Source organism: Nematostella vectensis, chromosome 4 (genome assembly GCF_932526225.1).
Source record: "Nematostella vectensis chromosome 4, jaNemVect1.1, whole genome shotgun sequence".
NCBI classification, from domain to species: domain Eukaryota; kingdom Metazoa; phylum Cnidaria; class Anthozoa; order Actiniaria; family Edwardsiidae; genus Nematostella; species Nematostella vectensis.
Window position 1 is genome coordinate 3,585,347 of NC_064037.1, and position 20,527 is coordinate 3,605,873.

General features: G+C 40.2%; 2 protein-coding genes and 1 long non-coding RNA gene across 5 annotated transcripts; 2 read left to right on the forward strand and 1 right to left on the reverse strand.

The window, feature by feature from the left end:
• The first annotated feature begins 138 nt into the window (after positions 1-138).
• Positions 139-9,906, forward strand: LOC5507540 (trifunctional enzyme subunit beta, mitochondrial). Its single transcript, XM_001628140.3, has 17 exons — positions 139-267; positions 991-1,044; positions 1,364-1,436; positions 1,697-1,741; positions 2,076-2,175; positions 2,741-2,828; positions 3,366-3,487; positions 4,036-4,101; positions 4,180-4,272; positions 4,583-4,630; positions 6,735-6,899; positions 7,154-7,233; positions 7,751-7,798; positions 7,867-7,954; positions 8,224-8,298; positions 8,695-8,859; positions 9,696-9,906. The coding sequence occupies exons 1-17, from the start codon at positions 147-149 to the stop codon at positions 9,729-9,731; spliced, it is 1,467 nt and encodes a 488-aa protein (XP_001628190.3). The 5' UTR covers positions 139-146; the 3' UTR covers positions 9,732-9,906.
• Positions 9,907-10,389: 483 nt separating this feature from the next.
• On the forward strand, positions 10,390-12,383 carry LOC125561815. Its single transcript, XR_007307507.1, has 2 exons — positions 10,390-11,689; positions 11,875-12,383. It is a non-coding gene; the product is annotated as an uncharacterized LOC125561815 (long non-coding RNA).
• Positions 12,384-14,004: 1,621 nt separating this feature from the next.
• LOC116614799 (vitrin) lies at positions 14,005-20,437 on the reverse strand. Of its 3 annotated transcripts, none has more exons than XM_048726281.1 (7): positions 19,872-20,437; positions 19,177-19,236; positions 17,545-17,568; positions 17,136-17,331; positions 16,529-16,687; positions 16,010-16,209; positions 14,005-15,864 (listed from the first exon to the last, which is right to left on the reverse strand). In XM_048726281.1, exons 1-7 carry the CDS (start codon positions 19,993-19,995, stop codon positions 15,779-15,781), a joined length of 849 nt encoding a protein of 282 aa, XP_048582238.1. In that variant the 5' UTR covers positions 19,996-20,437; the 3' UTR covers positions 14,005-15,778. The 3 variants fall into 3 exon arrangements, with proteins under 3 accessions (XP_048582238.1, XP_048582239.1, XP_032232121.2); XM_048726282.1 differs by having other exon boundaries at positions 19,177-19,380; XM_032376230.2 differs by lacking the exon at positions 19,177-19,236.
• Positions 20,438-20,527: the final 90 nt, after the last annotated feature.

Sequence of the window (20,527 nt, forward strand, 5' to 3'; positions counted from 1 at the left end):
CATTTCAAAAAGCTTTATACCATTTATTGACAAAGAAAAAAGTGGATTCTTTGAAAGCACTCTAAATTCTCTAAATTATAGGCGATTTTTTAAATATCCAATCGATAATGAACCGATAGCTGGTTTTCCTGTGGTACTGAATACTAATGACAATAGGCGGAGTGGTTACCCAGCACCATCTCCTGTCCAACATGGCGACCATAGTGAACGGTGGAAAAATGTGGAGATCTTTTGCCCAAACCTTGAACAAACCGGGACTTAGCGGACGTAAGCTATTGATTATAGATATCTTAGGCATTAGGCTCTTTTTCTAGGAGTGTAGAGTTCTTTAAAATTTGATACATGACATACCAGGAGGAGGCGGTCAAAGTCCATTTCTTTTTTCTAGTAGATTTCGAGACATTTTTATTATAGAATACTCAAATATTAATCAACTTATGTTATGTAGTAGTAACCTTGAGCGAGTTAGTATTGCCCTTTTTAATATTTCATTGCAAGCAATGCATTTTACTCTGGTTGTCACTACAAAAGTCTGATTATTATCAGCCAGTAGCTATGGCCAAAATAAGAGATGTTTTCAAGGTTTGCATTAACGCACACGTCTTATATTTTCTCAAAGAAATTTAATATTTTTCTTAAAAACACGAGAAAAAAAACAAAAGATTTCACATTTGTTCCTAGTGTAGGGTGCTTGTATTAAGAGATTACCCTCAAAAGACTTAAGTTGTATTGAAGTTTTGAATGCATCTAAATTTCCCTTGAGGCTGATGATGAGACTAATGATCTATAACCAGCATCAGAATTTCAAAATTATAATAATAATCAGCCTAACCACACTACTTCCATGACTTTGCTTCCAGAAAATACTATGTGATTTCAAGTTTTCGTATTTATATTGAGCCCCATAAAGGCTATTTAGTGTTGTAATATGGATGAATCATTTGAGGTTTATACCCTAAATAATTTTTATTTTATTTTTTATCTACTCAGTTCCTTACAGAAGTGGGAGCACTTTTGCCCAGAAGAGAAAAGTATCTGCAAAAGGTGGTTTATTTTGTATTTTGTGAATCCCAGGGCTGTCCCTTAGAATATAAATTGGATAGGAGTATGGCATATGGCTTTTATAGTTAGTGCTTAACAGCTATGTATACATTTCAGGTCACAAACATAAGCTCAACTCTAAAGTATCAAGAAGTTATGAATATTCTACTTGAGAGCAAATCTACAGTAGAGTATCTGGGAACTAGGGATAGACTTTGTTTGCTGGTATTTGTACAGTATCTACGTAGACTGTATGCAATCAAGATTCAAGGGAGGGAGTACAGTAAGAATTTCTTGACAATGGGACGTTTTCATTTTTCAGCTAAGTTTAGTGGTGGTCGGAATGTGGTCCTTGTTGAAGGAGTACGAACTCCATTTCTAATGTCTGGCACAAGGTGAGAGTTTGCAGTTCATCTTTCCCTGGCTATCAGAATTCTAGCAGAAATTACAAACAGATGTATATTTTCTTAACTAGTAACTACTTATTGAAAAAATCATAGCTCATGTTTACAAAAGATAAAGAAAAAAGATGATTACCATTCAACAAAATCTTCTGATATTGATATATTGAAAGTATCCATATAAGAGCATCTACCCATCAGAAACAAAATTACAATAGCCTGTACAATGTCTGATCTGTTGTTGTTGTTTTTAGTTATGCTGATCTTATGCCCCATGATTTACAGCGTGGTGCTCTTCAGTAAGTCTATAATGTTCTCCATACTGTTTATTTTAATCATATTTGTCTGATATGTAAGAAGATCTTTAAGTTTAGCCAAAAAACTACTACTTTAATTGGGTTACTTAAGATTCACTAAATCAAATTAAAATGGGGTTACTTTTGATTCTTGAGTAAATTATAGTAATTTAATATCCTCCGCAAAATAGTTAATAATTTATACTAAAAACATCTTAACTGCTCCCTCTCTAAGTACCCTCTTCCACCAAAAGTTTTTTTCTTTATCACAAGCCATAGACATCGCTTGTAGATGCTGTATAGTGCTGCTTACACTGGTACTGTATATGTGTTTTAGGGGGCTCATCACCAAGACTGGAATAGACCCTGGTGTTGTTGATTACGTGTGTATTGGTACAGTTATCCAGGAAGTTAAGACTAGTAACATTGCTAGAGAGGTAGGTATGGTACAAGATTACACTTCCTTCAGTGGTACCTCTATTGATCAATCACCCTCCATTGAGCAGTCACTTAAGTCCCAAAATATTTGGCAGTCAAATAATGTATTTCATTATATTCAGCTACCACTTCATTAAATGGCCAAACTCACCAATGTCCAGTCCCAAATATATCATTGTTACCATTATCTCAATCAAGTGACCAGAAAATCTCATTTGGATATAAGAACCCTTTGCTGACAAAACTAAAACGTCAACTGGCAGCTGTCGGAACCATGTGGAGACTGACAGAAAATTGATATACTGTAGAATGAGCTTACAGATACTATTGTCACTAAGAAATTTTGGAGCTAATTGGAGTTGAAATTGGAGTTAATTGTGAAATTTACAATATTTTCAGATTCATTGCTTTTTATTTACTCACTGTATCATGGTTCCTATGGTGGCACTTAATAGAAGTACCACTGTATTAAACGTGCTACAACTTAAGGCAAACATTTTTTTTTCAAGCTGTATAATGTTCTTGTGTATGCCTGGTAAAATGATTATTGAGATACATTTGTAGGCTGCTTTGGGTGCAGGCTTTCCTGAAAAGGTCCCAAGTCATACAGTCACCATGGCCTGTATCTCATCAAATCAGGCAATCTCCTCAGGTATTATACAGTACTAGCAACACTCTTTTTAGTTGTAGTTAATTTGCTTCCGGTGGTAGGGCAAGAAAGATAAATAATTATTATTTAAAATATTTCCTTTTGTCCCCTAAATACCCCTCCATATACCCAGTGTCACGGTCAGCATTATCAAGCCAAATAAGCAGTTTGTGTAATAAAATGTCCTCTCCCTAAATACCCCTCCATATACCGAGTGTCACAGTCAGCATTATCAAGCCAAATAAGCAGTTTGTGTAATAAAATGTCCCCTCCCTAAATACCCCTCCATATACCCAGTGTCACAGTCAGCATTATCAAGCCAAATAAGCAGTTTGTGTAATAAAATGTCCCCTCCCTAAATACCCCTCCATATACCCAGTGTCACAGTCAGCATTATCAAGCCAAATAAGCAGTTTGTGTAATAAAATGTCCTCTCCCTAATTTTTCACCTTTCTTGTCAATACTATGTGATAACATGAAAGCCTTTTTTGACAATATTGTGGCTAAGCGTTTATAATGCATCTCTCTTATCTTTACCAGGAGTTAGCATGATAGCTGCTGGACAAATTGATAGTTGCGTAGCAGGAGGAGTAGAGTTTATGTCAGATGTACCTATAAGATTCAGCAGACCACTACGAAAGACTTTGCTCTCTTTAAACAAGGTATACACAGGGCAAATGGTACTATCTGAGTTGCTAGGGAAATTTGTTTGTTTTATAAAAGCTCATGTTTTTTTGTTAACTCTCTTGGAATTTTCAACATAACTGTTTTAGACAAAAATTACACTTGTGATGATTTCATCTATCTCTACCCATGGTCACATGACCAAGAACAGAAAAACATGTTAGAGAAGCTAATGTTAAAATCTAATATCAGTTTTTTTGCAGAAATATTTTAAAATCACTATGTACTAAAACTTCACGCTTCCAATTTTACGAATTTTGAATCAGGTTGTAGGATGCGCTGCAATTTTAGTCCATTTAACCAAATGAAGCGCTCCCCCTTTCGTTGCACGGGTGTTTCGCAGCAACATTTACTTTTGGGTGATTATTAATGATGATGATTTTTAATAGAAAACTGGAAAAATATTTCAAAATTATGAAAGCCAATGTTGCCCCTTTTTTATCTTTGCACACAGCTTTACATATTTTACTTTTGTGTGTGTGTGTGTTGTTGTTGTTGCTTAAAAGTTATTCCTATCTTTTTGTAGGCCAAGACATTGGGCGCTAGACTAAGTTTACTATCTCGTCTCAGACCCAGTTTTCTTGCGCCAGAGGTAGGTTTTATTTCCATGTCTTCATTGCTGTCAATGTATATAATAACAAGGCCTGATTGTATGTTCTATGTTGCATAGCTTCCAGCAGTTGCAGAGTTCTCAACAGGCGAGGTTATGGGGCACAGTGCAGATCGGCTAGCATCTGCCTTTCATGTTAGCAGACAAGAACAGGTTTGTTTTGTGACAGGTTTAATGGCACCAAAACCAATATCAGTAAACCTCTTCCATTCCCTCTTCTGTCCACAAAGAAAAGCTTCAAAATGAAGGTCCTGTGCAAATTCTGGTACATTGCTGTAGTTCTAGCACAAACCAAAAGCACAAAGCCTCAATTTGTTTTTCTAAAGCGACACTAGTAGGTTTGGAAATGGGCCATACAATAGCAACATGTCTCTAGGAATGCAGCATTATTTCTAAAGGGCCTTTTTATATTTTTATAACTTTTTCATCTCTTTTATCCTGTTCCCTTTTTTGTTTGTTTCAGGATGAGTATGCATTGCGGTCACACACACTGGCGCACCAAGCTACACAGGTACATAATGAACACCATCAAATCCATACTTTGGGAGATGGGGTGGGGGGGCTTGGGGTATGGGTATACCCTAACCCTAATACATAGAGGGTGAGGCCCCAGGGGGTATACCCTCAGACCAATACATAGAGGGTGAGGCCCCAGGGGGATATCCACCCAGACAAATACATAGAGGGTGAGGCCCCAAGGGGATATCCACCCAGACCAATACATAGAGGGTGAGGCCCCAAGGGGATATCCACCCAGACCAATACATAGAGGGTGAGGCCCCAAGGGGATATCCACTCAGACCAATACATAGAGGGTGACGCCCCAGGGGGTATACCCTCAGACCAATACATAGAAGGTGAGGCCCCAAGGGGATATCCACTCAGACCAATGCATAGAGGGTGAGGCCCCAAGGGGATATCCACCCAGACCAATACATAGAGGGTGAAGCTCCAGGGGGATATCCACCCAGACCAAAACATAGAGGGTGAGGCCCCAAGGGGATATCCACTCAGACCAATACATAGAGGGTGAGGCCCCAAGGGGATATCCACTCAGACCAATACATAGAGGGTGAGGTCCTAAGGGGATATCCTACCAGACCAATACATAGAGGGTGAAGCTCCAGGGGGACATCCACCCAGACCAAAACATAGAGGGTGAGGCCCCAAGGGGATATCCACCCAGACCAATACATAGAGGGTGAGGCCCCAAGGGGATATCCACTCAGACCAATACATAGAGGGTGAGGCCCCAGGGGGTATACCCTCAGACCAATACATAGAGGGTGAGGCCCCAAGGGGATATCCACTCAGACCAATACATAGAGGGTGTGGCCCCAATGGGGATATCCACCCAGACCAATACATAGAGGGTGAGGCCCCAAGGGGATATCCACCCAGACCAATACATAGAGGGTGAGGCCCCAAGGGGATATCCACTCAGACAAATACATACAGGGTGAGGCCCCAGGGGGTATACCCTCAGACCAATACATAGAGGGTGAGGCCCAAAGGGGATATCCACTTAGACCAATACATAGAGGGTGAGGCCCCAAGGGGATATCCACCCAGACCAATACATAGAGGGTGAAGCTCCAGGGGGATATCCACCCAGACCAAAACATAGAGGGTGAGGCCCCAAGGGGATATCCACTCAGACCAATACATAGAGGGTGAGGCCCCAAGGGGATATCCACCCAGACTAATACATAGAGGGTGAGGCCCCAAGGGAATATCCTCCCAGACCAATACATAGAGGGTGAGGCCCCAGGGGGTATACCCTCAGACCAATACATTAGGCGGTGAGGCCCCAGGGGGTTTACTCTCCGATCCATAAATGGGGGTGAGGCCCTAGAGAGCCATCTCAGATTTACTATCACATTCTACAATGTTAGACTAAAATCTTATCATAGAAGGAAAATAACACCAAAGAGTGGCCGCCATCTACAATACATCTACACCATCTACATATACAAAACCTCCTTTCTTACCTCCTCTTGCCTTCTTATGACTTGAGGAGATTTAGGGGAGGGAGATGATCTGGATTATGCTGCCCACCAGATCTGTGCACTAGTGACAGGATCTGGGAAGTAGAATCCAACAAATAGCGTTATTCCTAAATCAAGAAACTCCTATATTCGCCATTGGTCTCATTTATGATATTCCGCTATCTGGAAATGACAAATACACATTCCTCTAATAGTTTCAGTAGGTCCTCTGTTATTATTTACTGTGTAATAATAATGTTATCAGTCCCATTAATGTTGTCCAAAAGAAAAAGCATTTTTTACAAGTCCACAACTCAAAGGTCACATTAAAAATGTTGAAAATCTTGAGGAATTCCATTGAGCATAGAGCATAAAACAAATTGTTTTCACCTGTTTTAAATGCTTGCATTCTTGTACAAGATAAGGGCTTTGTTGAACTTGTTCCCATTATTTTCATTGACAACATTAGTTGGATTTACTGTATGCAATTTGTTGAAGATATACAAAACAGAATCTTTTAAAAAGCGCTACGGGTAATTGAGATCAGACGTTTTTCAGGAGATGTGAGATTATATTGTTTCTCCTCTTATAACCTCTGGCAATTGATTAGAGTTTATCCATCCACAGGCAGGCAAGCTGACAGATGTGCTGTCATACCAAGTGCCTGGTACGACAACTGTACTGTCTGCAGATAATGGCATCAGGGTCTCCACCCCTCAACAGATGGCCAAGCTCAAGCCAGCTTTTATCAGGCCATTTGGAACAATCACAGCAGCTAACTCCTCATTCTTGGTAAGTCAAAACAGTCTATAGTCTTGGAAATGAGACCTGTTAATGATTTGTAGCCTGTTAACTTGTGTAACAGATTATTTCATGTGCCATCACGTTCCATAAATCCAGATGTATTCACAAGACCCTAGGATCACATTTGGTTATAAACATATCATAGCAAATCCTACATTCTCTTTTCTCAGACTGATGGTCGCTCTACATGTGTTGTTGTTTGTCCTGCACATCCTCACTGACCCTTGCTTTCTGTTCCCCAGACTGATGGTGCCTCTGCATGCCTTGTTATGTGTGAAGAGAAAGCCCTAAGCATGGGACTCAAGCCAAAAGCATATCTCAGGTAATTCGAAAACTTGTTCTAAGGGTATTGAAACTATTTCAGACCCGACAACTTGAGTATGTAGCAGTAGGCTGAGATGCTGGAAAATGGAAAGGGTTATTTAAGGAGTGTGAAATTAAGGAGATGGCTGCTCAACACTTATTACATAGTTAACTGGCTTATGGCGTCCTCTCGGTATGAAACATTTAAACATATTTAAGTGCATATCTTGAGGGAGGGCAGAGGGGTGGGTTTACCCTGTGTATCGAAAGGGTTTGCAATACTAGCTCTATTAAGACCCCCTCTCCAAAACAAAACAAAAAGAATTAAGAACTTGGGGCTTGTAAATTAGAGCTTTTACCTTATTTTGCATAATATATATATACCTGCACGCCAATCCCAGCAAATAGTTGCTTTGCCCATGTTAGTGACAGCATTCCCTTAGGCCCATCAATTGGGACCATATCTTCCATGCAATCTTCATAACACCGCAATTTTGAAGTTCTATTTTAAATGCAGATTGTTGTTCTTGTTTCAGAGATTACGTCTATGTTTCACAAGATCCTAAGGATCAGCTTCTTCTAGGGTAGGTTTCAGTGTATATTAGAAATTATTTTCTACCCCCTTAAATGGTAACCCTTTTATTTTTTTTAGCCCTGCTTATGCTACACCCAAACTTTTGGAAAAGACGGGTCTGAAGCTGAGTGACATTGATGTCTTTGAGTTCCATGAAGCATTTGCTGTAAGTATAAGATAAGTAAAAAAAAAAACACAAGCAAGGAATGCTCATCAGGAGACTCAGACCCAGACTCATAACCTCTTCCAATATGGCAGATGTATTTATACAGTTTTATTTCCGCCAGTCCCAAATAATTACCTACATGTAGATAGAAGTTGACCAATGTGTTAGCATATCAGCATAACGTATCATCTAGCCACTTTATTTTTTATCTACAAGCTATTTACACAATTTTGCTTGATCATGAGGTGATGGTTTTTAATTGTCTACAGGGCCAAATTCTTGCCAACATGAAAGCATTAGATTCGGATTGGTTTTCACAAAACTACATGGGGCGTTCTTCAAAGGTAAACGTGAATCTTTTTGTAATTTCGCTCAACAATCTGCTGTTTTATTATTATCTTTAAAAGCAGTTGATTCTGTTACTTAATGATATGACTTTATGATTTTCTCATCTCATTTCATTTTTCTTGTCTATCAACCACTCCTTTGTTATGGTTTATCATTGAAAATACGACAGTTTATTTGCAATGAAGCTTCAAAATAGAAACCTTCGAATTACAATATTGACCATATTTGATTGAATATGTTTCGGTTACTCCCTTGAATTAGCCGATAGAAATGGATGCTTTGTTGGACTCTGCATTGATTGGGAGCATGAAATGGCGGCGTGATTGGCCTTTTTCGATCTTTTTATATGATTTACTAAGTGATGTTAATCGCTGATTTCTTGATTGACATAGGTTGGGGCACCGCCTATGGAGAAACTCAACACCTGGGGCGGATCCCTTTCCATCGGTCACCCATTTGGTGCCACTGGGGTCCGCCTGGTCACAACAGCGGCAAACAGGCTTAACGAGGTCGGGGGGAAATATGGACTTGTGGCAGCATGTGCCGCAGGTGGACTGGTAAGAAGCACACATCATGATTGTTATCATTATCATTATTATTGGCATCATCAGCATTATTGACATCATCGTTATTATCGACATCATCAGCATTATTGACATCATCAGCATTATCGACATCATCATCATTATTATCGACATCATCAGCATTATTGACATCATCAGCATTATCAACATAATCAGCAATATGGACATCATTATCATCATTTTATCGACATCATCATCATTATCAACATCATTATTATTTTTGACATCATCATTATCAACATAATCATTATTATCGACATCATTATCATTATCAACATTACCTTTCACCATCAATATCATTGCCACCATTATCAACATGATCATTATCATCACCATCACCAAGCGTTTGCCCCAAAAGCAGACACTTGCTTATCTAGATGGAACTCACACTAAACTCATATCGTAATCCATCATAATTGATCATTATTACAATTATCACCAACATTGTCACCAACACCGTGTATTGTGAATTATATCTCTTCTCAGTGATAAAAGCTTTCTCGCCATAAATGATCGTAACAGTTCCTTCCTGGCAGAGACAGTAAACGCCTTACTCCAGCAAAATAGAGTGATTTTTATTAACCCTTGAACTACACTTTAGCGTATTACACTTTATTTCGATCTAAATCCATTCTTGTTTGTGTTTTACTGACTATTACACTTGGACGATCACACTTTGTTTCACGGGTAAATAAAAACCAATCTAAAGCTCTAGATGCGTATTGCATCTATTCTACATTATTGTTTTGTGTTGGTTTTGCTCTATTTTCTTTTTGCAGGCTACTAACATCTTTGCTTGGTGTTTTCAGGGGCACGCCATGATCGTTGAAAGATATCCCTCATAGTTTGCACCGTTTAGTTTCTGAATCCCATAGACCGGCGTGTCAGGACACGGCGTGCAATGACACGCTAAACTTTAACTCGCACGCTCTCTTTAAGAGATTGCTCTAACCTTATTGTTAGCGAAGAGGTTCAACTAAATTGTGTATACGATGTCGGTCATAAAACTGTTTTACTCGATGTGTGCTTTTTATTTGTTAATCCAATCGATCTCCACTTTTGCGCCATTGTCACACCATTGAAGTAAGAAGAATCTCGGATCTTGGCAGTATTGTCTTGTTTTCCGCTTAAATAGTTCTCAGTTTAAGACCCCCCATATAATTGTTAATTCGGGGCAAGTTAGCCTATGATTGTTATTCTTGATAAAGGATGCCCCCGTTCCTTTCATTGCCTCCCTGCAAATCCCAGATGTAGCAGTGCGCTCAGGCCTAACGTAACTGGCTGGATTACCTCATTGTTCCATTGGTACACATCAATCCAATGAGGTGAAAACTTCTGAGGGCTGCTACATGACCAGAAATTCTTTAAGAAATATAGTCGTAATCCGCCTCAGCTCTCTCGGGCTTTTCCACACCCGCTTACACCTGATTCTCGGTTGCCTGACCTTGTGGGTCGAATCAGGGTCAGCCTCGCACCCATGCGCGTCTAAGTGATTAGCACACTGTTAGTTTCAGGGAGTTATTTTTACTCCACTCAGAGAGTAAAAACTACTCTTTGCGTTGGAGTACTTTTAAAGGAGTAATTTGAACTCCTTTATTGGAGTAAAAACTACTCCACTGAGGAGTATTTTTTTTGTTTACTCCCTTAACGGAGTAAGTTTTACTCTGCTGAGAATTAGTATCGAATGTTTATTAGAAAAAGAGTAATTTTCACTCTTGTTGGTCAAATAATGGAGTAAAAAGTACTCTTTTCTGGGAGTAATTTTAGCAGAGTAAAAGCTACTCCAACTATCTGAAGTGAAAAGAGTTATTTTTACTCCAGATGGTCAAGAAATGGAGTAAAAAAGTACTCCTTTTAGGGGGTAGGTTTTGAAGAGTAAAAACTACTCCAGCCATCTCGTGTTGAAAGAGTAGTTTTTACTCCAGCTGTATCTTTTTAGAGCAGTAACAAACCACTCCAAATATATAAGATAAAGAGAGTTGTTTTTTTACTCTGAATTAGCTGAATTTAAGAAGGAAAACGATAGTCTTTATTATATAAGACAAAATATAAAAATAATAATTTATCGTATTTATTGGTATTGAGACAAAAAACTCTACCCTGTGCCTAGGAGTTTCCTAAGATTTCCTAAGTTCGATCAAAACAACAAAATATGATTAAACTTCCTAAAAATTCCTAGGATTTCTTAGTATAAGCAGTAGACCAGAAAATTGAAATAATTTGGATAAGAAAATCTTAGGAAGAAGATTTGAAGTTCTACAATTTAGGAACTCTTAGGAAATTCTTAGGAAATCCTAAAAGAACATTTTCAATACAAGAACAGGCCTCGCCATACTTGCATATATTGTCAGCTATACTACAACAATAAGAAATGTAATCAAAGACAGGCTTGGACTCGAACATGAGTTTTATGTGGTGTACTTTCAAAATTCGCTCAGAATAATTAGTACTGCATTTAAAAGAAAGATAGGTAGGGTGATAATTGTATAAAATTCTTAGATCCGATTTGAACATTATAAAATAATATATATTGTTTCTAATAGAAATGCTACTTGAGATTATAAAAAAAGAAGTCCCGCTTTGCAGATAGAAGTCGGCTCACCAGGGCCCGTAAAACCAAAATGTACCGGGCGTCCCTCGCTTTAGTGGCCGAGAGGGGCTTGGGCCCAAGGCGCAAAATCATAACGGTCGAACGAAGGCCATTATCATAACCTCCAAACAGATAGCCGTTTATTCCCGTCTTTTCTACGCGTAATCCACCTTTTTTGAGGATTTGATGGCAGAACTTGGATTGAAGTTAAAGGTTAGTGTGTAATGGGCTTTATAATGTGATAGGTTCAATAGTAAATGTGATTTTTGCGACCAACTTCAGCATCAAATCATCGTTCGTGAGCGGATTTCTCGAACTAGACTGATATGTTTTGTGATTCTTTGTTATCTTCCAAAGCAATACTACCTTCTTATGTGTTTCTCTTATTATCTTCGCAGGACATTATGATAGAGATAGTAAAATGTGCTCGAGTTGCAAAGCCAGAAAAGAAAGAAGTTTGAGGTATAAGGAATGTATCAATGCGTAAATCGCAAGAAACGAATAAAAACTTTGTAAACTTAAGTTATTCACTAATCACTGTACTTACATCTAAAGCGCCTATGCTTTATAAACTGTTACTTGAAGCACAAAATTGAATAACTTAGCTTAGTAAAAACTTAGTAATCAGTCTTGCACCTAAAATTTGTCCAGATATTTATTTTGAATATCTAATGTTACTGTAGTTGGTTTTTGTCCGTATATTCTGATCACAGTAAACCCTGCATATGAAGAACCTAGTTATCTTTTCAAGCTAGCCTACCAGGTTCAAATTTAAATGATGCATATAGAGGCATTAGGCTTCTAGCTTCTTATCTGAATATACAAAGATGGAGGAGGAGGCAGTTCTTTTGGAAAACCGTAATGACGCCAAAAAGGGTAATGTTCAAAAGCTGTTAAAGTTGTTATAGAAAAATAATATTGAGTTATGTTTGTTTCAGCTTTGTTATGTTGGGACACTTGTTAGTAATTTTGTCCTGGATACCTTATGTCAAATGACTATTATTTTTCAAACATTTTTTCAATTTATATTTTTATTATTTTTTAAACTGAATTGTTTAATTAAATGATTTGTCAAATTCATAATAACGTCTTTTCCTTGGTGTTTCTAAATTACTCTACTTTCTCCAGTATTAACCCCTGAAGTAGGTGGAGTTTAAACGGCCATTTTGTAAAAACAGGGGGGAGGGGTTTGAAATCATCCCTTTAGTTACCCAATTAGTAGAGGGAAATAACAAAATAGGGAGTAAAAATTGACTCCCATTTTGAGGGTGAATTGTACTCTTTTAATGGAGTAACTACAAGCAACCTAGTAAATTACTCCACTTAGCTACCCCCTAAAGTGGGTAAAATCTACTCCCCTGAGAGAGTAGGGAAAAAAGGAGTAAAAAATAACTCCATTTTGAGGGTAAATTGTACTCCTTTAATGGAGTAATAGCAAGCAACCTAGTAAATCACTCCCTTTAGTTACTCCCCTACAGGGGTAAAATCTACTCCCTTGAGAGAGTAGAAAAAAGGGAGTAAAAAATTACTCCAAAAAGGGAGTCATTTTGTACCTCGGTTTTTTACTCCCCTTTTGGAGTTAAAACTACTCTCTGAAACTAACAGTGCATACAAAGCATGATGGGAAGGATAAGGGGTGTCCGTTGGCGCTTTCAGTGGTCCTAGTTTATCCTTCCCAAGATACATAGCGCAGAGCCTTGTTTTAGTGGGTAGAGACAAGGCAGTCGCCTTGTGGTGGTGTTTTATCGCAGAGCCTTGTTTTAGTGGCTAGAGAAGAGGTCATCTTGTGGTGGTGTTTTATCGCAGAGCCTTGTTTTAGTGGGTAGAGAAGAGGTCACCTTGTGGTGGTGTTTTATGGCAGAACCTTGTTTTAGTGGCTAGAGAAGAGGTCATCTTGTGGTGGTGTTTTATCGCAGAGCCTTGTTTTAGTGGGTAGAGAAGAGGTCACCTTGTGGTGGTGTTTTATGGCAGAACCTTGTTTTAGTGGCTAGAGAAGAGGTCATCTTGTGGTGGTGTTTTATCGCAGAGCCTTGTTTTAGTGGGTAGAGAAGAGGTCATCTTGTGGTGGTGTTTTATCGCAGAGCCTTGTTTTAGTGGGTAGAGAAGAGGTCATCTTGTGGTGGTGTTTTATCGCAGAGCCTTGTTTTAGTGGGTAGAGAAGAGGTCATCTTGTGGTGGTGTTTTATGGCAGAACCTTGTTTTAGTGGGTAGAGAAGAGGTCATCTTGTGGTGGTGTTTTATCGCAGAGCCTTGTTTTAGTGGGTAGAGAAGAGGTCATCTTGTGGTGGTGTTTTATCGCAGAGCCTTGTTTTAGTGGGTAGATAAGAGGTCATCTTGTGGTGGTGTTTTATCGCAGAACCTTGTTTTAGTGGGTAGAGACAAGGTCACCTTGTGGTGGTGTTTTATCGCAGAACCTTGTTTTAGTGGGTAGAGAAGAGGTCATCTTGTGGTGGTGTTTTATCGCAGAGCCTTGTTTTAGTGGGTAGAGACAAGGTCATCTTGTGGTGGTGTTTTATCGCAGAGCCTTGTTTTAGTGGGTAGAGAAGAGGTCATCTTGTGGTGGTGTTTTATCGCAGAGCCTTGTTTTAGTGGGTAGAGAAGAGGTCACCTTGTGGTGGTGTTTTATGGCAGAACCTTGTTTTAGTGGCTAGAGAAGAGGTCATCTTGTGGTGGTGTTTTATCGCAGAGCCTTGTTTTAGTGGGTAGAGAAGAGGTCACCTTGTGGTGGTGTTTTATGGCAGAACCTTGTTTTAGTGGCTAGAGAAGAGGTCATCTTGTGGTGGTGTTTTATCGCAGAGCCTTGTTTTAGTGGGTAGAGAAGAGGTCATCTTGTGGTGGTGTTTTATCGCAGAGCCTTGTTTTAGTGGGTAGAGAAGAGGTCATCTTGTGGTGGTGTTTTATCGCAGAGCCTTGTTTTAGTGGGTAGAGAAGAGGTCATCTTGTGGTGGTGTTTTATGGCAGAACCTTGTTTTAGTGGGTAGAGAAGAGGTCATCTTGTGGTGGTGTTTTATCGCAGAGCCTTGTTTTAGTGGGTAGAGAAGAGGTCATCTTGTGGTGGTGTTTTATCGCAGAGCCTTGTTTTAGTGGGTAGATAAGAGGTCATCTTGTGGTGGTGTTTTATCGCAGAACCTTGTTTTAGTGGGTAGAGACAAGGCAGTCGCCTTGTGGTGGTGTTTTATCGCAGAACCTTGTTTTAGTGGGTAGAGAAGAGGTCATCTTGTGGTGGTGTTTTATCGCAGAACCTTGTTTTAGTGGGTAGAGAAGAGGTCATCTTGTGGTGGTGTTTTATCGCAGAGCCTTGTTTTAGTGGGTAGAGACAAGGCAGTCGCCTTGTGGTGGTGTTTTATCGCAGAGCCTTGTTTTAGTGGGTAGAAAAGAGGTCATCTTGTGGTGGTGTTTTATCGCAGAGCCTTGTTTTAGTGGGTAGAGAAGAGGTCACCTTGTGGTGGTGTTTTATCGCAGAGCCTTGTTTTAGTGGGTAGAGAAGAGGTCACCTTGTGGTGGTGTTTTATCGCAGAGCCTTGTTTTAGTGGGTAGAGAAGAGGTCACCTTGTGGTGGTGTTTTATCGCAGAGCCTTGTTTTAGTGGGTAGAGAAAAGGTCATCTTGTGGTGGTGTTTTATCGCAGAGCCTTGTTTTAGTGGGTAGAGAAGAGGTCACCTTGTGGTGGTGTTTTATGGCAGAACCTTGTTTTAGTGGCTAGAGAAGAGGTCATCTTGTGGTGGTGTTTTATCGCAGAGCCTTGTTTTAGTGGGTAGAGAAGAGGTCATCTTGTGGTGGTGTTTTATCGCAGAGCCTTGTTTTAGTGGGTAGAGAAGAGGTCATCTTGTGGTGGTGTTTTATCGCAGAGCCTTGTTTTAGTGGGTAGAGAAGAGGTCATCTTGTGGTGGTGTTTTATGGCAGAACCTTGTTTTAGTGGGTAGAGAAGAGGTCATCTTGTGGTGGTGTTTTATCGCAGAGCCTTGTTTTAGTGGGTAGAGAAGAGGTCATCTTGTGGTGGTGTTTTATCGCAGAGCCTTGTTTTAGTGGGTAGATAAGAGGTCATCTTGTGGTGGTGTTTTATCGCAGAACCTTGTTTTAGTGGGTAGAGACAAGGCAGTCGCCTTGTGGTGGTGTTTTATCGCAGAACCTTGTTTTAGTGGGTAGAGAAGAGGTCATCTTGTGGTGGTGTTTTATCGCAGAACCTTGTTTTAGTGGGTAGAGAAGAGGTCATCTTGTGGTGGTGTTTTATCGCAGAGCCTTGTTTTAGTGGGTAGAGACAAGGCAGTCGCCTTGTGGTGGTGTTTTATCGCAGAGCCTTGTTTTAGTGGATAGAGAAGAGGTCATCTTGTGGTGATGTTTTATCGCAGGGACAACTCTCATCTCGTGTAGCAAGATAACCACCAACTCCTACAGCAAGCACTTGTTACTATAGTACCAATTGGACCTGAGGCTAGCCACAGGCTACAAACAATGATTCAGGATAAGGGGGAGGGGGTGCTGTCATAGATATCATTTGTAGAAAGATAAACGTTAAGTATAGCTTTCTGCTTACCTAGACAAATATGGCGAACGAGCTTTTCCCGAATAAAAGCAAGAAATCTTCGCGCTGCTGTGAACACGTTGGCCGAGGGGGGCCTGGAAGCGATCTGCTCAAGCTGCCGACCGTTGAAATATCTGCCGATGCCGATGGTAAAGATGCGAACGTTCATCTTTTTTAGACGCCGCACGGAGGCCATGACGTCATCGCAGGATCTGGGGAGCAAAGAGAAGGCTTGAGCTTGGAATTTTTGTAATAAAAAAAACTCAAATGGATGAGTAACCTCTCACAAGTTGGAGCAGCTATGCGTACAATGAGACACGTGTTTACGTGCGGCAATTCCCCCCTCCCCTTGAGGATAAGAGAACCCTTGCGTGAGAAGATGCGCCCCTTTAAAACTACACAAACTTATATCTACGGTTATCTGGAATAGGCCCGTCTGGTTCGTTTAGGTTAGGTTGTTACCGTCTAGCTATAAAATCCGTGCTGTGTGAGAGTTTAAGAGGACTGTCAGTGACCCACATATGCTCATACCTTTGATCTGTGATAAGTACCAGTACTTTTGCTCGTGAGGCATTGCTAGTAAACACTGACTGTGCGAGATGTAACGCTTTACCAGTATGCGTACAGCTCGTCTTGTGTTTATGTACCACTGTGTGTAGAGCGTGGAGAATAGCATCTTTTGATGAATACCTGAAATGTCAGCAATTTGATTAAGTGAGAGAGTTGTATAATATTCTCTTATAGATCATGTTATCCCATCTCGAAGACATGAAAGACTGTTTTCGTTAAACGGGAATCTGTGGTGCGCCCTCATAAGATCGCGCCAGATTTTTCAAAATCGCGAAATTCGCGAAAATAAAGTGTAATAAAGTAGTTTATTCCTGATTTGACACTTTGTAGCGGAAGACCTATTTATTGAAACTTGACTCAAACACTAAGTAATTGTAAAAGAGCAAAATTGTGTCTGGGTTTCTTTCTTCTTTTGGTCCTTTTTGCTTCAGAAGAGTTATAATGAAAATTGGGTTTTGCCGTAGGTTTGCCTCAATCAAGCATGCAAATGAAGTTTTTTGAAGACATCCCGCGAAGTTGTTTGGCTACAATACCTTGACGCTACATCCAGTGACTATGAAACTCCTACCTTTGGAAGTCAAAGACAATCTTTGGCGTCCTGTCTAAGGTTACGAAGCCAATTCGCGTAAATCGCGAGGATATATGAAAAGAGCGCACGACGCTACGAATAAACGACGACACGCGATAGTCCAATAACCGTAGGGGGTTGTTATGTGGAGCTGATAGACTCGTCACGAACGCTAGATCCAGGTGCGCATTACACACTAGAACAAGCAACCAGATGGATGTCAAATCTTAATAAAATATTAATAAACCCAATTATCATTGCATTAACCAGACCTTACAAATACTAGACACTAACGCTTATCGATCGCTCGCTTTGGGGGGGGGGAGGTTGGTTGAGACGTATGTTTTAAGGTACAATTTAACAATATTTATAGGGTATAACTACATGACATCAAGCACAGAGTTCTTACTCAGCTCTTCCGATTTACAGCACCCTGAAAGAACAGTAAACAATGTGTTATTAGTGTATAGTGTAGCGAAAATAATGGCCATGATCGCCATCAACATTCAAACAATAGCAAGCAAAATCGCCTTCATCATGAGCTCTACAAAAAACCATCACAAAAATCGCTATCGTTATAATCATTGCTATCATCATCATCACCATCATCATCATCATCATCATATCATTATCATCACGGTTAGTCAAAGCATGAAAGATCCGTATACCTCACGTTCAGTCAAAGCTGTAAAAGATCGGTATCCCACGTTCAGTCAAAGCATGAAAGATCCGTACCCCACGCTCAGTCAAAGCAGTGAAAGATCCGTACCCCACGTTAAGTCAAAGCTGTAAAAGATCCGTATCACACGTTAAGTCAAAGCATGAAAGATCCGTACCCCACGCTCAGTCAAAGCTGTAAAAGATCGGTATCCCACGTTCAGTCAAAGCATGAAAGATCCGTACCCCACGTTCAGTCAAAGCATGAAAGATCCGTACCCCACGTTAAGTCAAAGCATGAAAGATCCGTACCCCACGTTAAGTCAAAGCATGAAAGATCGGTATCCCACGTTCAGTCAAAGCATGAAAGATCCGTACCCCACGTTCAGTCAAAGCATGAAAGATCCGTATCACACGTTAAGTCAAAGCATGAAAGATCCGTACCCCACGTTCAGTCAAAGCTGTAAAAGATCGGTATCCCACGTTCAGTCAAAGCATGAAAGATCCGTACCCCACGTTCAGTCAAAGCATGAAAGATCCGTACCCCACGTTAAGTCAAAGCATGAAAGATCCGTACCCCACGTTAAGTCAAAGCATGAAAGATCCGTACCCCACGTTCAGTCAAAGCATGAAAGATCCGTACCCCACGTTCAGTCAAAGCTGTAAAAGATCCGTACCCCACGTTAAGTTAAAGCATGAAAGATCCGTATCCCACGTTCATTCAAAGCCCACGTTGTTCAGTCAAAGCATAAAAGATCCGTACTCCACGTTTAGTCAAAGCATGGAAGACCAGTACCCCACGTTTAGTCAAAGCATGAAAGATCCGTACCCACGTTCAGTCAAAGCATAAAAAAAGACCCGTACCCAGAGTCTGTAATATGACCTGTCACGCATTATGTTAATGCATGCGTCATCGCCAGCTCGCGTGACACCATGCCAACGTCAATCACAATATGACCTGTCACGCATTATGTTAATGCATGCGTCATCGCCAGCTCGCCTGATACCATGCCAACGTCAATCACAATATGACCTGTCACGCATTATGTTAATGCATGCGTCATCGCCAGCTCGCGTGACACCATGCCAACGTCAATCACAATACGACCTGTCACGCATTATGTTAATGCATGCGTCATCGCCAGCTCGCGTGACACCATGCCAACGTCGCAAACAACTTATAAGTAGATATATAGAAAATTCTTCTTAAAAGTTATTAAAAAAACATTTCCACGTATATAACATTAACAATTTAGCATCACAAGCTCGCGCACTAGGCGCCTAGGTGAAGTTTGGCGAGGGCTTCACCCTATTGGCTAAAGTAGGGGGCATGTCCCCCGACACTGGACCGCTGAAAGAGTTCATCGAGGGCGTATACTCTTACCACATCGTCGCACGCCATCACCCGCCTGCATCGCATCATGCGACTTAAGTATGTGGTTATCTGGTAAGGTAACAATGTGATAATAAGGATTCCAGGAGAGGATGTCGATGTACGGGATGGCCCTCTGGCGTGAATTTCAATGGGTGTTGTTGCTAAATGGTGCCACGTTTCCTCACCATGTTTACTGCGGTTTTCAATAGTGTGCTAAAATAATAAAATTTACCTTACGAACATTTGCCAAACAAAATTCCTCCAGACGCGTACTTAAGGGGGGAGGGGTGTGGACCCCACTTGGCCAAAATGCTGGTCATTTCTTATTGAAGTATCGTCAAATAGTATCATTTTCCTAATCCTAGCTACGCGCTTGGAACCTAATCTCAACTCCCTAGAAAGTTTGAAATGAATTGACTTGGAATGGGGAATACTTTAACCGATATGAAAAGTATCTAAAATTCCCCAATTTTTCAGTAAAAGATGACATAAGTAACATAAGGAGAATGTTCCATTATTTTTCGTTCTTCTCATGTTGAAACTATTTGTGTGTGAATCGGCAAACATAGATATAAGAACCCAACGACGCTCCCGCCTTCGATTTACTCCGACTTCTGCTTATACCACACTGCTTCACACACAAGATTAATTCAGAATTCTCTTGTCTTCAGCGTATGCTAACAATTGTGTGAACTGGCCCTTACCCTTCACCGTCGAACTCGAACGTCCGGGGGGACTTTGGATGACAATCAGAAAAAACAAACTGTAAACAGCTCCGTTCACCATGGTGACAATAAGTGCTACTGTATCATTTCGGGTTTTTTTCATTGAAGTGTAGATTTTCGTCCGAGTTTAGATAACGCAGATCACTGTTCACCTGCTACCAAAACATGTCCAGCTAAGATGGCGCAAGTCGTTCGTAGTCTCGTCTATAGGATCAAAATTTGTTTAAACTGCTAAGCAGGTTATTATAATGTAAATATTTGTATTTGTTATAGCGTGAATCACAACATTGAGACGTGATCAATCTTTTTCACTAAACAGCTAAACGAATGAAAAGGCGTCATTTAGTTTGCAAATACAGTAGATGATAGGAGTGTGTTTATTTGTCGATAAAGATGGTACCAACGTTTATAAAGACTATCCACAATGGGAGATTGAAACCAAATGGGAGATTATCTCCGTCTTCGAAAATTCTGGCTAAGAAAACTATTTTCCTATAGCAACAAAGAAAAGGTGAATAAACGGATGAATATAATGGTGATAAAAGGATAAGAAAGGAATGTCAGTCATAACTTGTAGTTTGCGTGATCGAAGTAAGTAGACAAAGAAGCACCCTACTGATAGTCGTGAAAGCATA

Coding starts and splice junctions, on each gene's coding strand:
- LOC5507540 (XM_001628140.3), top strand. CDS start 147: ATGACAATAGGCGGAGTGGTTACCCAGCACCATCTCCTGTCCAACATG. Junction 1,437..1,696: donor TTTCTAATGTCTGGCACAAG/GTGAGAGTTTGC, acceptor TGTTGTTTTTAG/TTATGCTGATCTTATGCCCC. Junction 4,631..6,734: donor TGGCGCACCAAGCTACACAG/GTACATAATGAA, acceptor ATCCATCCACAG/GCAGGCAAGCTGACAGATGT.
- LOC116614799 (XM_048726281.1), bottom strand. CDS start 19,995: ATGAAAAAAACCCGAAATGATACAGTAGCACTTATTGTCACCATGGTG. Junction 16,688..17,135: donor ATTGTCTTTGACTTCCAAAG/GTAGGAGTTTCA, acceptor CTGACATTTCAG/GTATTCATCAAAAGATGCTA. Junction 15,865..16,009: donor CGTTCGCCATATTTGTCTAG/GTAAGCAGAAAG, acceptor TGCTTGCTGTAG/GAGTTGGTGGTTATCTTGCT.